Raw genomic sequence first — 16,959 nt, 5'->3', positions numbered from 1 at the left:
TAATGTTATCATGTCACAATCACCTGATACTGTGGCTCTTACAGGTAGACAACAACATATCTCTGAAGAGTGTGACTGACAGCTCCATAAGGCCTAGACTTTAGAAAATAGACACTATAAACAACATATTAAGCTAAAGATGTAGTGGGTTAGTCACATGATTTAGGTAGTTACTAACGTTAAATCTAAATCCGGGATTCCAGCACAAACTAGTTCTCATTGGCAGTAGAATTTTATTTCTAGCTCTGTTGGTAACAAGGTGTTGTCCTTGTTTGCGTGACAGAGGTTTGAGATGATGTTTAACCAATCTAGGTTGATTGATTCTGGAGCAACATGTAGGTTGTCGTCTATCTGGAGCACCACAGACACACTGCCCCCCTGGGATCCTGCCTATAGAATTAGGATGAGTAGAACTGGACGGTCCAGTTTTAGCATTACTAGTTTACCAGTGGCTTCAATTGAGTGGAGAATATTTGGAAAGCGAAATCTGGTTAATCTGTGAGCCATAATCATGTGGAAATTGGAACTGTGTCTGTTCATCTCATTCTATTTCTGTTTTGTATGTCACTGATATTACACTGAGTAGGAGGAACTTGCCCTTAGATACTGATCTGTGATCAGGCGTTAGATAAAGTTAGACGTTTTAATAATCTGATTCCAGGCGTGTGTCTAGGGGCAATTTATACACATGGGTCCTTTTTCAGCCGCAGGCGGCCAGAGTGGGGCCTATCTTTTATCTTATGTTATGCTTCTTATTTATCATCATTACATAGTAAAACATTGTGCTTGTTAAAAAAAGAAAAAAAAACAGAGAGAAAGAGAGAGAAATGTTTGTTGTTCTTTTTTTATTTGTAACTGGCTTTACAAAATGATGCTTTAATAAATTATTGGAAATTGTCCTTTATTTTTTACTTTTGCCACAAACACCACGCACGCAAACACACACGCGGACGCTCTCTCTCTCTCTCACACACACACACACACGCACGCAGACACACACACACGTCACGCACAGAGAGAGGCTCTCTCACCCTCACTCACACGCAAACACAAGCATCGAACAAAAGCGTCTTCCTGCCCACAAGCCACTAGTGTTCGTGCGTAAAGGAGCGAGAGCTCAGATTGCAGAAACGATTGGTGGTTACGTTTGGTTCCTGGACGAGAGTTGGCGACTGAACCAGTCAAAACATTTATTATTATTTTTTCTTACACCGTGCATAGAACTTCCTCAGGTCACAACTAAATGATGGATTTACGGAGTTGTATCCCGCTGGCTCTCTTATGCTTTGGTTTGACGGCCGTACTGTCCCAAACTTCCGCACCTGACAACGGTAGGCTTTTGGCGAGATAAGTGACGCGTTGACTTTTCAGTCGATACATTTAAAAAGTACAATTAGCCTGGTTTTCATTGGACTAATAAATTAGATTGCTCCTATGATGTTTTCACTTGGTAACAAGATGGCACACATTCCTGATTGGTATAATATAACATAATGTGGATTAACAGGCCCACACAGTAGCCCACATTCCTTATGGCAGTTTTGGGAGTATTTAATTTCCCCCAGGAGAAGTCGTTTTTGACTATGTTGAACCTTCTCTGGATTCAGAGATGGTGTATATATCTGTCTCATGTATAATACCACCATATATATATCACAAAATAGGCAGGCCAGTGTGGAGTCTCTGCTTTACTTGCGCCTGAAACTAAAAATGTATCCGATAACTTTGTTTCATTCTAAAGGGGGTTGGCTTTCTGATCTACACAGATCTGTGTGTAACACATACTTCCAAGAAGGCCAGGAACAATGGGGGCTGTTTTTAGTTCCCCCTCACAACACCACAGGCCCTTGTTTGAGTGTAAAACACTGATCAACAAACAATAAACTCAACCCACAGAAAATGTTCTCCATGAGTTGAGACTTGAGACCTCCGTTTTAGAACAAACCCCAGTGATATCTATCTAATGATTACCTACCTGTACAGGTAGATGGTGTTGATAATTATGATTATTGTTCTGTGCTCTAGATTCTGTTTATGGTGGCCTAGAATAGATGGTATGTTTCCATGGTGAATGTCCCAGGAGGCTTAGCTCTTGTTGTGTGTAAAGACACCCCGTGAGGCCTGCAGGCTTCATTTAATCTGCCCAACAAAATACTTTTTTCAACTACACCTCTCCCTGGTTGTGTTGTTTCGGCCGAGTTAGCGTCTTTGTATCACATAACTGACACAATGTAGAACACACATTTAAAGGCCTGATCAGGGATCTAAATAGGTAGGCCCACCACACACAAATATGTGTAGTTGATTGACTCCGCTATATATATATATATATATATATATATATATATATATATATATATATAATGAAGATGTGTTTTTATTCTCTAGTTGATTGACTCAGCTCTTAGTACAAGCACTAACAGTAGACAACAAGTGAATACATGATTTTAATTGTATTTGCTGTATTTTGTGTCTCACACTCCCTCTGTTCCCTCAGTGTGTGAATCCAAGAATGCAACAAACTGTGATGCGTGCCTGAATGATGTCAAGGTGAGTAGAACAGTGCTGGGATATAGCAGATTTACTTCTGCTTGACTGTGTTAATTTAGAGAACAGGGAGTGGTACAGACACATGATCTATTTCCGTGTGTCACAATCTGCTCCTAGTAGTCACTGCTGGGAACGAGGTTAAGTAGTCACTGTGAATTCCTTCATCAAATGCTGTGTGTGTGCGTGAGGCGTTGCAGGTGTAGCAGGTATTCCCAGTGGCTCCTCCCCCCACACCTGTTAGACTGGTTAGGGGAGTATTATGCATGGTGCTGGCTTGCGTTATTTTTTTTCCTAGCCGCATTTCTGGCAAGACGCTCTCTGATTGGCCGACGCCTGTTTCTACACTGGTTAAGCTTAGGCACTCTTTCGAAGTTGGTTAAGGTTAGAGTTTGTCTTAGAGCGTGATGGCAAGTTCTTTCGACGGTTAAGCTTAGGCACTCTTTCGAAGTTGGTTATGGTTAGAGTTTGTCTTAGAGCATGGCGATAGAACGGCAGGTAGTTTGCAGGCTGTTCGACGCGGAAATGGGCAAAGACACAGCTTGTCACGTGATTGGGCAAACATGTCAGTGGGCAATCAGAGAGCGTCAGTCAGTGGCCAATCAGAGAGCGTCTGCCAGAAATGCGGCTAGGAAAAAAAGCTGCTGGCTTGACTCGACTATACGCCTTTTTGGTTTTCCTTTGGGAGTTGTGGGGAGTACCTGGCATCTGGTACCTTTTTTGGTATCGTTCTAAGCGAGCTGAGGCGATACCAAAAAGTGGCACTGATTGGTCAGAGAGAATAATCACTTGTAACGCAACACAACTTTATGCTAGCAAGCGTTTCTGTAAATAACATTGCCTATGGTTGACAAACGGTGAATATGATCTGACAGTATGTTTGACTACAACTCTCATTGTTAGGGTTTCCAACCCTCTGGGTTACGCTGTAATGTTGTGACGGTGCATTATTATTGTCAGGAAAAGATATCAACAGTCATTAGTTTGACATCATCACCTGGCACGTTATGGATGTTTTGATTGGCTGTCGCATGACAGTTTGACTAGTTTCACAAAGTTGAGATGTTTGCAACTGTTGCAGCTCAGTTTCAAAGTAGTTTCAAAGTGCGTTGCAGAGAGCTTTACACTATGCAACTCAAATGCAACTAAGTTTCAAGCAACTAAAGTTGTGTGAAAGTTTCACTCTGTAAAGTCAGGCTTACAACACTATTGTGTAAGCTAAACAGGGTTGTACTTATCTGTATTTCCAATGTTCACTATTTGGCTAAATAAGATGGCTGCTCTGGCCAGACTCACTACACTATTCAACACAAGCCTTTTCTGACAGCACAATATTGATGCTGGGATTCACTGGGGAAATAGTTTTAATGTCATATCAATGACGATATGAGGTTCACTGACTATGGCATTAATGAAGTGCCAAAAATCTGCATAGACCAGAAGAAGCAGTTGGGATGACAAATTAAATTAGTTGGGGGTGTGGCTAGTTGAAGGGTACTATCTGAAGGGGTGGCAGTTGAAGTTCTACTCTGCAGTGGAAAACGAAGTACCTGGTACCAAAAGTGAGTATAGTCGAGTTGAGCCGGTACCATGCAGTGGAAAAGCGCCGTTGGCTAACTGATCTGTGTGTGTGACAAAATGGCATCCAATGTAATCAAAAAAGTCAACCAACGAACTAGATTCTTGTACCGGATCTCCTCTCTGGTAAACAAGAATACCCTGAAGACTCTGGCAGGAGCACTCATTCAAGGGTACTACGACTATGCTTGCACCTCATGGTACCAAAGCACCTGAGGCGCTAAAAACAAGATTACAAACATCACAAAACAAACTGGTCAGACTACTACTTGACCTTACTCCTAGAACCCACCTCACCCCTGCCCACTTTGACTACCTAGGATGGCTTAGAGTAGACGACAGAGTACAGCAACTTGCAATGGGCCTGGTCTACAAGATACATTACACCACTCGGGTACCCATGTACATGTCGAAATACTTCCCAACGGTGAAAACTACGCCCACAACACCAGAGGGAGTTCCACAAATCATGTGCAACCCAGATTCGGCACAAACAAGGGACTAAACACATTTCGCAATTATGCCACAACAATGTGGAACGCCCTACCCACAGCCGTAAAAAATGTGAATCCCTACCCACATTCAAAACCGCTATTAAAAAGCACCTACGGGAGGCTGCAATTCAAAACTGGCCACCGTAAATGTCCATACCCCCCACCCCATCCTAATAGACAGTCTCCTCCCCACCGTATGTATATATTTTCTCCCGCCCACCCACCCCCTCCTAATGTACAGTCTACTCTCATCCCCATCATATGTATATATTTTCTGTTAGGATCGCTGGGTAATATTTTTTTTTTTTCTCTCTGTATCTCACTTGATTCGATACTCGGTAGTACCGACGTGTTTCGGTTCGGTACCTCAAAAGTACAGAATTCTGTACCCATCCCTAGCGGTCACAGCTGCATTCTCGACTGTGATGGAGAGGTCGGTCAGGGGGGAGGATTTGGCCGGCAGGTGGAGCAATTCTGTTTTGCTTAGGTTCAGTTTGAGGTGGTTGGTCGTCATCCAGGCGGAGATGTCGGACAGACAGGCCGAGATCCGCTCAGAGACGTGGATATCTGAGGGAGGGAAGGAGAGGAAGAGTTGAGTATCAACGGCATAACAATGATACAAGAAGCCATGAGATGTGATAATGTTACCCAGTGATTTAGTGTAGAGGGAGAAGAGAAGGGGTCCTAGGACCGAGCCCTGGGGGACACCCGTCGGCAGGGGGCGGGTGGCCGACAGGGTCCCTCTCCATGACACTTGGTAGGAGCAGTCATTGAGGTATGATGTCAGCCATGTCAGTGCAGAGCCAGCCACTCTTCATTCCTGCAAGGAAGGGCTGCGAGGAGGATCTGATGGTTGACTGTGTCGAAGGCTGCAGATAGATCTAGGAGAATCAGGACAGGAGAGGCCTTTAGCTTTTGCTAAGTGAAGTGCCTCTGTGACCGCAATGAGGGCCGTTTCTGTGGAGTGGCCAGTCCGGAAGCCAGACTGATTAGGGTCTAGGAGGTCATTCTGTAAGAGATAAGCAGTAAGTTGGTTGGATACAGCACGTTCCAAGTGTTTTAGAAAGGAAGGAGAGAAGAGAGACAGGACGATAGTTGCCTATGACGGTGGGGTTCAGGGTTGTTTTTTTAATGAGCGGCGTGACTTGTTTTAGGGAGGTGGGGACCACCCCCGAGTTGAGTGAGGAGTTGATGGTTGCAGTTAGGAATGGGAGGATGTTTGGTGCTATGGTCTGGAGGAGTGGGGAGGGTAGCTGGTCCACGTTACCAGTGTCAGGGTCTCGGCTTCTGTAATGGGAGAGAAAGATGACGGAGTGAAGGATGAGGTTCTCGATTCAGTATTTGGAATGGGTGGGGGTTGGGAGAAGGAGCTGTGGATGTTCTCAAATTTTTCCTCAAAGAAAGAAGAAGTCTTCGGCAGAGAAAGATGAGGGAGGAGGGGGGGGGGGGGGGGAGTGAGGAGGGAGCACATGGTAGCATGCAGTTTGCGAAGGTTCTTGGCAGAGGCCTTGATCCTATGGTGAAAGAAAGAAGCTTTGACATTAGTAATGTTTTGGAGAATGTTAACAAGAGGTTGTCATATGTGTTGATGTCAGGAGTGAGGCGTGACTTTCTATACTTCCTCTCAGCCGCTCTCAGGACCTGTCTTTGTTCTCTCACTGCATCTGTCAGCCATGGACTGGGTGGGGAACGGCGGGCAGGTTTCTCAATGAGGGGACAGAGCTTGTCGAAGGAGGTTGCAAGGGCTGAGAGGAGGGTGGAGGTTGCCATCTCTGTGGGGAGAGCAGAGAAGGTGTCACTCAAAGAACTAACATATTTCTGTAGTGGTACGAGTACATATCGGCTTATTTGATTTTTATAATTTTTTTATTATCTTTCTTCCCCTCTTTTTCCCGATTTTTCTCCCATCCCACCCATCCTGGTTGTTGCGTACTTTCCCCTACTGTTGGTCCGAGAGACCGGAGACTGTCACATGCTTTCCTCCGACGCATGTGCAGCCTGCCGGCAGGCCAGCCTGGCCGCGCAGGTTCGCACGGGGAGAGTGTAGCGTGTGGGAGGCCGCACTATCTCTCCCTAGTTCCTACCCTTGCTGAGCAGGCGCCCAGACCGAACTGTAGGGGGCGCTGTCCACAACGCTCAGGACCCACCCTTCAGCTTCTCCCACCCTCTAATACTGCCAATTGTATTAGTGAGAGCGGCCAGCCAAGCTGATAGCAACGCCGGGAGCTGGATTCGAACAGGCGAATCCAGCATCTCCGGTGTTGGTGACGAACGCAATCTCCGCTACGCCACCTGACCCCCCCCCCCCCCCCCCCCGGCTTATTTGATTTCTAGTGTAGTTGCATATAATAATGATAGACCTGCGTATTTATTGTATGTATGAAACACAACACTTTATTTACAGCTTATTTTGAGATTATGTTAATTGTGTGCCTACAATTTAAAAAAGAGAATAAAAGATTTTTGAACTGAAATGTAGTGGAACCGAGTAGGGCTTTCTTAAATACCTCGAAGCTTCGTTCGATGGGCATGGGATTTGAATATGGAAAAAAAATTGAATATATAAAAATTAAATGTATTTTATTTTATTTTTTGCTAAATCAACTCTGCCTCTCTTTGTTAATTACAACAAGCAATGCTGTTTGTTATTTAAGATGAGGTCGGACTCTGCACTGATAGATTTGTGTTCATTGTGCTGCTTTTATAAAGCCTCAAATGACGGCTTACAATATTTCATGAAAGCAAAGTGTTTAGTTTGTCTAAGATTTAAAAGGGTTTAAACTTTACAGCACTGACAAAGTTGAACAAAGTGCTGTACAAGTCTTACAACATTTTTATTTATTTTTTATCTCGAAACTTCAAATTAAAATCGAATCTCTGCCCCGAAGCTTCGAATTCCAAAAAAGAATTCGAAGGTCAGCCCTAGAACCAAGATCTTTTCTGGAGAGAAAATGCCACACAATTCTGCACTTTTCCACAATATCTCTGCAACTCGGTTACAAGTTACCACCGGTTCTCGAACAAACCTGGAATGAGAAACGTTACTGCTGATCTGATCATTAAATTGACATAACCATTGTGTCCGCCATCAAAAGATACTTGAACAGAAAATGTTTCTTGATTTGGAGCAGTGGAAATAGTTGTAATCATCTTTGGAGCGGTGTGAGATAGAAAAAAAAGCGGTACGCAGTTCAGCATAATTTCCTCAAAGGAAAACCGAATCATCAGTCCTTTACGTTCTCCCTCCTACCCCTCTGTTTCGAGTCAGCATCTGACAACACTCCGTTTGGAGGGTTAGATGATCACTACCTCTAGACCGACAAAACAATAGGGACACCCTACACTACGTGGCCACGTGCAAAACGAGGGGTAGGGCCATGGGATCGGCCCTATGAGTGTGTATGTATGTGTAAACATGCACACGCGTGTTTTTGAGTCTTTTAGTTACACTCAATATGTATTTTATTTTATATATGTCCAGATGGTGATTGTGTGTATTTTTGTGCATCTTTTCAGTGCCTGTGGTGTATTAAAACTAAGCTGTGTCTAACATACCCAGCGAAGACTATCCTGCCACCTCATAAACTCTGTCCACTGAATGATGCGCGCTGGGGTCTCTGCTGGAGTAAGCACACACACACACACACACACACACACACATTATTACTTGTGAGGACATTACATTGACTTAAGTCGTTGCCTAAGTTACCCTTAACTTAACTATAACCACTATACATGCCCTCAACCATTAACCCTAAAATTAGCTTTGCCCTTGGTAGGATCACTCAAAATGTTCTTGCATCCCAAAATGTCCTCACAAGAATCTTGGGCTCTCGGGTCCTCACCAGTATAACTGCTACAAACACACACCTTTCCTCATAATCCTACTTTAACTTGCATCCATCAGCTATTTCAACATTTGCAAGACTTTCATGGTGTCAACAGTTTGACAATCCCTTAGGCTTAGTCAGTATACGTGGTTCTCACAGTCTGCTAGTCTACACATGTCGTTACACCTGGTTCTCATAGTCTGCTAGTCTTCACAGTCTACGTTCACACTGCAAGCCGAAGCCTTAGTATTCAATTTGGATTTGTTGCCAGCTTTATTTATTTTTAAATGTGGCCAATATCACATTCCAGTGTGTGAACTGGTCACTGTGCTGAACTGCGCAAAAGAACAATACGCACAAGACGCTGTCCTACAGAGATAAACATGGAGGCCACCAGCGTTGGTGTATGTACGTTGTATTCAGAGTGACTCCCGCCAGTGCAGAATTGTGACTAATGTCGATCTAGACTAGTGACGAAAAAGTTGCATGAATTCTTTTTTTTTTATCTACTTTTTCTCCCATTTTCTATTTTCCTCCCATCCCAATTTCGTATTGTTCAATTCTACCCTCCCCTGTCTCGAACGCTGTTAGGCCATGCCTCCCACAGGTCGGCTGCAATGTGGACCAAGCCTTGCATCACGTGTCCCCTCCGGTACACGAGGAGGCAGCTGTCGCATCTTTTCACCTGAACAGCACGATCTCTCAGCGGCGAGGCTCTGCGTGGGAGGCACACGCGGCCCTCGTTGCTTCCTGATTCTGCTGCGCAGGTGCACCAACCGACCTGTAGGAGTCGCTGTCCACAACGTCCGATCCCCACCCATCAGCTTCCCACCCCCTAATACTGCCAATTGTATTAGTATGAACGACCAGCCAAGCTGGTAGCAACGCCGAGAGCTGGGCTCGAACCCAGCATCTCCTGCATTAGTGGCGAGCGCCTTGCCCACTGCGCCACTTAGCCGCCTAAAGTTGCATGAATTCTGATGTGACTGTTCAGACCACATTGCAAAAAATCAGACCTGTATCTGATTTAGGACCCAAGTGGCCTAACTCGGAATTGAAAAGATCAGCTCCACAAATCATGTTAAACCCAGATTCGGCTCAAACAAGGGACTAAACGCGTTTCGCAATTATGCCACGTTAATGTGGAACGCCCTACCCAAAGCTGTAAAGGAATGTGAATCACTACCCACTTTCAAAAACACTGCAATTCGAAACTGGCCCCTGTAAATGTCCTAACTAGAGGTGGGCATAGATTAATTTTTTTAATCTAGATCTGCAATCCTGGATTTAATCTAGATTAAAATGGCTAAAAAAAAAAAAACTGCCGAAGGCATTCAAAATATGTGTGTTCTACCCAAATAATGACCAGAAGTAAGTCCTTACTTTTTCTTTCCTCCTTATGTTTCTCAGGCCAGGTGGCCCATTACACCATGAGCCCATCTCCCGTTCCCAAAATGCATTACAGACTGTTTGAAAAAGCTGTTTTGCTATGATAATTGGTAATGAAATATCAAAATAATGTTCAATAAGATGTACTTGTGTTTAATAAGTTGTTTTATTCAGAAGTTAACACAAATAAATACTATTACCAGTACAGTACAGTATCTAGCACACTCTCAGGAGCAAAACAGAAAGAATCATTTCAAACTTGAACTATGTGACATGGCTTGAATCAACTGCTCAGTGGCCAATGGTGTCAACTGTGGTTGTACTGGGCAGCTCCCAGGTGTGAATGGAACTGTGTGAATGTGAAGCAGGGCGTTCCTGAAAAAGAGCATCTGTGCTCAGCGAACCTACCCTGGGTAAATAAAGGTAAAAAAAAAAAAAACATTATTATTATTATTATTTTTTTTTTTAGATTAATGCGTTAATTATATTATCGCGCGATACTAGTATAGCGTTAACGCAGCACGTTAACGGCCCAGCTCTAGTCCTAACACAACCCCCTCCAATGTACAGTAAATGACCAAGTATGGTCTTGTCAATATTCCAATGTACAGTTTTGCTTGTACAGTGTCCCCCACCCACCCCTCCTACCCAACCCCCCCCCCCCCCCCCCCAACCACCTCCAATGTACAGTCCCCCCCCCCCCACCTACCCAACCTCCTCTAATGTAGTTTCTATGTCAAATGTATATACTCTCTTTTCTGGACTCTTTTCGTATCACAAACAGTACTGTATTTGCAAATCTGGTATGTCATAAATGTATAGATGTAGCAGTACTGTCTATCTGTATGTCATGTATGTCATATATGTTATGATGAATTGAAAATGGGGGACCCTGATGTAAACGAGACGAAAGTCTCTCTGGTCTGCATCCCCTTAACAATTGTATGTATTGAGCTGTACTGTACCCATTCTGCAATCTGTTAATAAAGTTTTCAATCAATCAGATTCCATGTCCTTTGTGCTGTTCACTCTGAGTCGGAAAAATCATATTTGGGCCACTTTTGCCTAGTCTGAACGTCACATTAGATGATGAGAGATTCTGATTGAAATTGAATACAAAATATATATATATATATTTATTTAGTTACATGTACCAGGAAGGTGTCCTGCTGGATTGGTGCAGACACTCTTCCCGATAACACTAGCCTTGAATAATGTGCTCCTTGCGTGTCCTCTTGTCAACAGTGAACTTTCAGATTCTGATCATCACTCTGGCAGTGGTTGGTGGAATCCTCATCATTGCCTTCCTGGTTTGCCTGTTCTGCTGTTGCAAGTGTGAGAACTTTGGGTAAGTGTACATGTAAACTAACGTGTTGCGCAAGATAGTTTGTTATGCAGAACCGAATACAGCTGCATCGCAAGGTGACCACCTGGATCCCCTCCATTGAAAACCAAACATCTACCGGTCAGCCAAAGGGGAATCCCTCCCTGGCCAAAGGCGATATTAGGCTTACTAGGCTTCAGACTAAGGGAGATATTGGGTTTACTAGGCTTCAGACCAAAGGAGATATTAGGTTTACTAGGCTTCAGGCCAAAGGAGATATTAGGCTTACTAGGCTTTAGGTCAAAGGAGATATTGGGTTTACTAAGCTTCAGGCCAAGGGAGATATTAGGCTTACTAGGCTTCAAGCTAAGGGAGATATTAGGCTTACTAGGCTTCAGGCAAGACTACTCTGGCTATTCTGTAACTTTCAAACGGCTATGGGCCATATAAAATCAGGAACACAATGACAAGTATAGCTTAGCACTGAGTCCCTGCTGGGTTACATAAGACTCCTATGGGGACAGCAAGTGCTTCTCTGTCCAAAGATGCTATCAGTGATGGTCTTGGTCTGTGATTTTTGTGCGTGTTCTGGACACATCTTTATCTCTCGCTCTCTCTCGGACACACGTGCATTCTCATTCTCTATCTCACACGCTCCATTAGTGATCAGCCATTGGATTTATGTTTTGGTTTGTGTGCAAAGCACTTTTCAGTTATATTTTCAGAAACATTTTCAGTAATACCATTCCATGTGCCAGGTATGGGACCATTGAGTTGACGGGTTAATGTAGCAGTGAATCACTGAATCTGTCTTATCATGTTTTGGGTTTGAATCTCTAAAACTAAACTTCCAAGAACGTGACTTAAGTCATACATAGGCTTAGTGATGCACCGATGTGAAAATTGAGGCCGATACCGATAACCAATATTAATATTGCTTTTCTGGCCGATACCGATATTTACCGATGTCGATATCTCTGTATAGAAAACACTTTTTTATGATAATCAAATAAAGAGCTATTTTCCAAAACGCATTTTTTATTTTTTTTTACCTTTTGTAACTTATTTTCAGAAATGACTGATATTTTGAAACTATTTAAGGTATATACATTTATTTAAATTTTTTTATATCGGCCCCATCTTGATATCGGACCGATACCGATGTGTAAAAAAACTGCCATATCGGCCGATATTATATCGGCGGCCGATATATCGTGCATCACTACATAGGCTACTAATACATGTTAATTATAAACAAGTTATAGTTATCTGACTAACTGCTTAATAAGTGTATAATAATCATAATCCGTAATGCAAATAGCGCCCAGGCCCATAAGGTGTATATGATCTGGCTACATAAGGTTGTGTTGGCTTTGGCACATGGCCACAGAAAGGCTACTGTACTGTACTAGCTAAAATACTGGTGGTCAGCTCAAACCTTTTTAATCATCTGAGGAAACGGAGCTTGACTTTGATGTGTGTGTGTGTGTGTCAGATCCAGCAAGTTTGAGGCCAGGATGAAGAAGAAAGCCCAGAAGACGAGAGGAGAGAAGGAGGAAAGGTGAGTGCTATGTCATTCATGATGTCATCTTCAGAGACAGATGAACATGACATTGAGTGCTTAATATTGGTTCAGGCTTGCATGTCTGTGTGGTTCAATCAATCAATCAATCAGTCCTTTGAGTTCCTGCTCGAGTCTGGGGTCTATGTGTGTGTTTCAGTGTTTCATTTCTTGGTGTCTATATCTGACTTTGTGATTTTTATCAGAACATCAGGTGCCCTTGTTACATTGTTTGCCTTGTTCCATATCTGTTACCTTCATAGCTCATACTCGCAACACAAAAGCTTTACAGGGAGAAAAGAAAACCTGTATACATTACCATTACCAGCCCAAACCGGTTTGGGGCCTACACAGGAGTTCCAGGAGTGTCTGAGAGTCTCTTAAGATTATTCATTAGTCATGACTTAAGGGAATGTTTTTTTTGTTGTCTTTTTATAGGAGAGCGGAAATGAAACAGAGGCATGACGATATCAGACAGAAATATGGTAAGCTATCTGTATGTCTGTCAGTGTCTCTCTGTCTCCCATGGTGGGTTTTTTCTGCATGTTGTTTGTTTAAGTAAACCACATTTTTCCAGTCAAGGAGCTCAAGGAACAAGGAAGCTAAACAATATTGTCTTGGATGACAAACATGTACATGAAATACCTGTCCTCCTTCCTCAACACAAAAGCTTAGCTTTGTCATCCTCTTTAGCCATTTACAGAAGCGCTCTATTCCGATTCAAACCCACTAAACACTCATCATTTTGAGACCTTCCATTAGAAGGGTTAGGGATCTAATCGGACATCACAGAGTGGTGCGGTGTTGTGTATGGGCCATTTGTGTGACATCATGCTGTTCGCTTTTTACCCCCACACACAAATCACCAATCTTTCCCTATGATAAATTGACATAATATTATATATATATTATCAGAAAGAGACGCTCAAAGAGGTGGTAGGGTTGCTTTGCTGCTGGGACAGCAACGCACAAATCCTAACCTTTAAGCTATTTGATTGCCTAAATATTCGAGGGAGCAATATTCGAAGGAGCATCGGAGAGCTGAACAGCCACTCCCCCTTAATTAATTTCACTCTGTATTGGGACATGGTTATACATGTGGCTCGCTTGGATGTGCAAAATTACTTCTGGCCGACTTCAGCATCTAGGCCACTTGACTTCAGCGTCAAGGCAACTTGATTTCAGCGTCTAGGCAACTTGATTTCAGCGTCTAGGCAACTTGATTCCAGCGTCTAGGCAACTTGATTTCACTGCCTATTCAACTTGATTTCAGCATCTAGGCAACTTGATTTCAGCGTCTAGGCAACTTGATTTCACTGTCTAGGCAACTTGATTTCAGCATCTAGGCAACTTGATTTCACCGTCTAGGCAACTTGATTTCAGTGTCTAGGCAGCTTGATTTCACAGTCTCTTTTGTTTATTGTCTTCCTCATGTCTAGGTCTACATGGAGCAAACCCATATTCAAAGTTTTCAAAATGAGAAAACTACCACCGGTGGATTCCTTCGTCCTGTGAACCTCCTGCTTTTTCCCCTGACCTTTTGACCTTACACATCATGGATGTCAACACACGAAAAGCTACCCTGTGATTATGAGGATGGTCGTTGACCTGAGAACAAACAAAGAACCATCTTCATAGACCCTTTTACTGTTTGTCAACAGCGATGACGTTTTGTAGGCAAAACTGCTTTTGTCTCCAAAAACAGCACACACCTCTTTTGGAGGAGAGACTCTGCGGAACCCACTTGAGGAACAGTCTGATGAAACCATGCAACGTCCAACGACATGTCCGTGCAGGTGCTTTCACATCCCCGGAGTCTCTCTTCAAAAGATGTGCACGCAGTCTTTTTCAGAAGTCTCCTTCAAAATGGTAATGGCACCTTCTTCTGTGGTTTTCTAGGAAAGCTTGACAAACACTCGGTGCTGCCACCACTGGTCAACAATAAACACATTACTGTTAACCGGGTCATGGTACTGATCTTATCAGCGCCCAGTGATGGCAGCACCGGGTGTTTATCGACTAAAGGATTTGAAAGGAGACTTTGGAGAGAAATGGGTAATTTGATACTGTTTCAGCAGCAGCTTGTGTTTTCACCCCACTGGTCTTTGTCAAGACCCGTTCAGCTTTCTGTTGATCCATTCAAAAACACAACGCAAACTTGCAATAATTAGTTAGGACATGTTTTGACTTAACCCTCAGAATCTGAGGCGGTTCATTATAGAGCTTTGTATATAATGCATACAAAGCTTGTCAATAGAGCCTAGTAAAATAGAGAGTACTACATGTGGATTTTTTCTGCTGTAATGATCAAAGATGCTAAAATGGAACGATGGAGCAGGGAGATGTAGCGTCAGTGTTCTTTCAGAATAGCTTGCTGTAGATCTTATAGACAAGGTTTCGTTTTATTGGTTCCTTCTGGAGTTGACTGCTAAATTAAAGGTGCACTATGCAGTTTCGGAGGAAAGTGATTTGTTTGCAGAGCCTGCAAAAGACTAATACTACTTCTATCTTATTTTATCATAAATTAAAACAAAATCATTTTTAGGCACTGTGAACCAAATGTAAGCCTAGAATATGTTTGTTAACAAAATTGCAGGCCCTGCCTTTGTAAACGACAGCAGTGAAATAGTAACTTTTTAGGACGCTTTCTAGAGGACAGTATATTTATTCAATTGTGAAAATGTACCATAGAAATTATTCACTTCTCACAAAACTGTAGTGCACCTTTTAAACAATGTTTGCCCAACAACCCTGGTAACTCGAGTCGTTAGTATTTTTGAAAGATTTTGGCAAACAAATTATATTTTTGTATTTTCTGTGATATTTTCTTCACTTCATCTTTTTCTCTTTATACAAAGGTATCTTATGTAAAGCTGTTTTTGTTGACTTGCTGCTACTGTAGACTCCAGTTAACAATCAGAATTACTTCTACCAAAACCATTGAGGTGTGGGGTTGTTTTGGAGTTAGGCTTGAAGAGGTCTCTTTTAATAAGGTCAAAATGAAATGTACATATTTGCACACAGTTACCAATTAGGATGATTGCCTGGATATTGAAGTGATGGTTTGATGAAGCTAAACTATATTGATACATAGGCCTAATGACGTTTTGGAACCAATGTTTTTTTTTGTCTGCAACACTAGAGACTTTGTTGTCTGTAATAAGTTGTAGTTTTGCTGTCTGTATATGTTAAGTTGTAGTTTTATTAAAAACTAAATAATTCACTCTGCCATGTCTGGAATGTGTCTTTTTTTTACGTTATTTATTTTTTCTATGAATCATCATGTTCTGGAGCGTGTACAGAGCAAATGGTGCGTCAACATGGCACTCACCTTCACTGCTCTAGCATCAAATGGTCTGGTGAAAAGATCTGCAAAATATGAGTTGTGTATACTGTGAGACTATTTAGTGGGACTTCCTTCAGTGTTCACAGCAGGGCTCAGCCACTGTGCACTATTTAGTGACGAGACCATGAGTAACCATCCTGCTCTGTCAGACATCAGCGTTGGAGTGCCCCCCTCTGGTCCATTACAGCCCAGTTACACCTGGCTAAACCTAGACACATTCCAAATAGGCTATTTTATAGCTGTTATGATTTAACATACTTATGTGGGCACTTCTTTATCCAAAGCAGCTTAAATGGGAATGTAGTCTCTTACAAAAAGGTACCATGGTAGTTTGATGTACGGTGTACCAGCCATTGGTAAATAATCAACCACAATACCGCCATGGTAAAAGTCATGCATTGCCATGGTACCACTTACCGTATGTACTTGCATAATACCATGGTATAATCCTATTTAAATGTTTTTTCCATCATTTCTTGGTCACTACCATCATTGCAATGATTATGCTCTTTAATAACTTTCTATAATGATTATTTTTTGTAAATACCATGATTCCTTTTTGTAAGGGGTGAAGGGTAAACCACCTAAACTCAGTCTCAAACTGAAGTCAACTGATTTGTTTGTGCCATAAATTCCCATTAATGAGCCAGACCAAATACTGAGTGTCATACCGTCTGTGGGGAGCAGTGATGCCACAGATTACTTGTAAAAAATAATCTGATTACTGATTACTCCTTTTAAAAAGTAATCTAGTTACTTTACTGATTACTTAAAGTAACTAGGTTACGAAGTCATCGTCTTTTTTGCTTCTGCGAAGCAACATCACCCGTCTCATTAGGTAAGTGATAACGTTGTAACTCCCTGCTTGCAATGATGACAGCGACACGTTC

The 16,959-nt window shown here is 42.5% G+C and overlaps 1 protein-coding gene across 1 annotated transcript; it reads left to right on the top strand.

Moving 5' to 3' along the window:
- Positions 1–1,063: 1,063 nt before the first annotated feature.
- LOC311224689 (pituitary tumor-transforming gene 1 protein-interacting protein-like) lies at positions 1,064–15,951 on the top strand. The gene is made up of 7 exons (XM_084309774.1): positions 1,064–1,331; positions 2,498–2,550; positions 8,136–8,244; positions 11,084–11,186; positions 12,658–12,723; positions 13,162–13,208; positions 14,163–15,951. Exons 1-7 carry the CDS (start codon positions 1,244–1,246, stop codon positions 14,201–14,203), a joined length of 507 nt encoding a protein of 168 aa, XP_084165900.1. The 5' UTR covers positions 1,064–1,243; the 3' UTR covers positions 14,204–15,951.
- Positions 15,952–16,959: the final 1,008 nt, after the last annotated feature.

The sequence above is a fragment of the Notolepis coatsorum genome (assembly GCF_963971535.1).
Source record: "Notolepis coatsorum genome assembly, chromosome: 3".
NCBI lineage: Eukaryota > Metazoa > Chordata > Actinopteri > Aulopiformes > Paralepididae > Notolepis > Notolepis coatsorum.
This window is presented reverse-complemented; position numbering and strand designations above follow the sequence as displayed.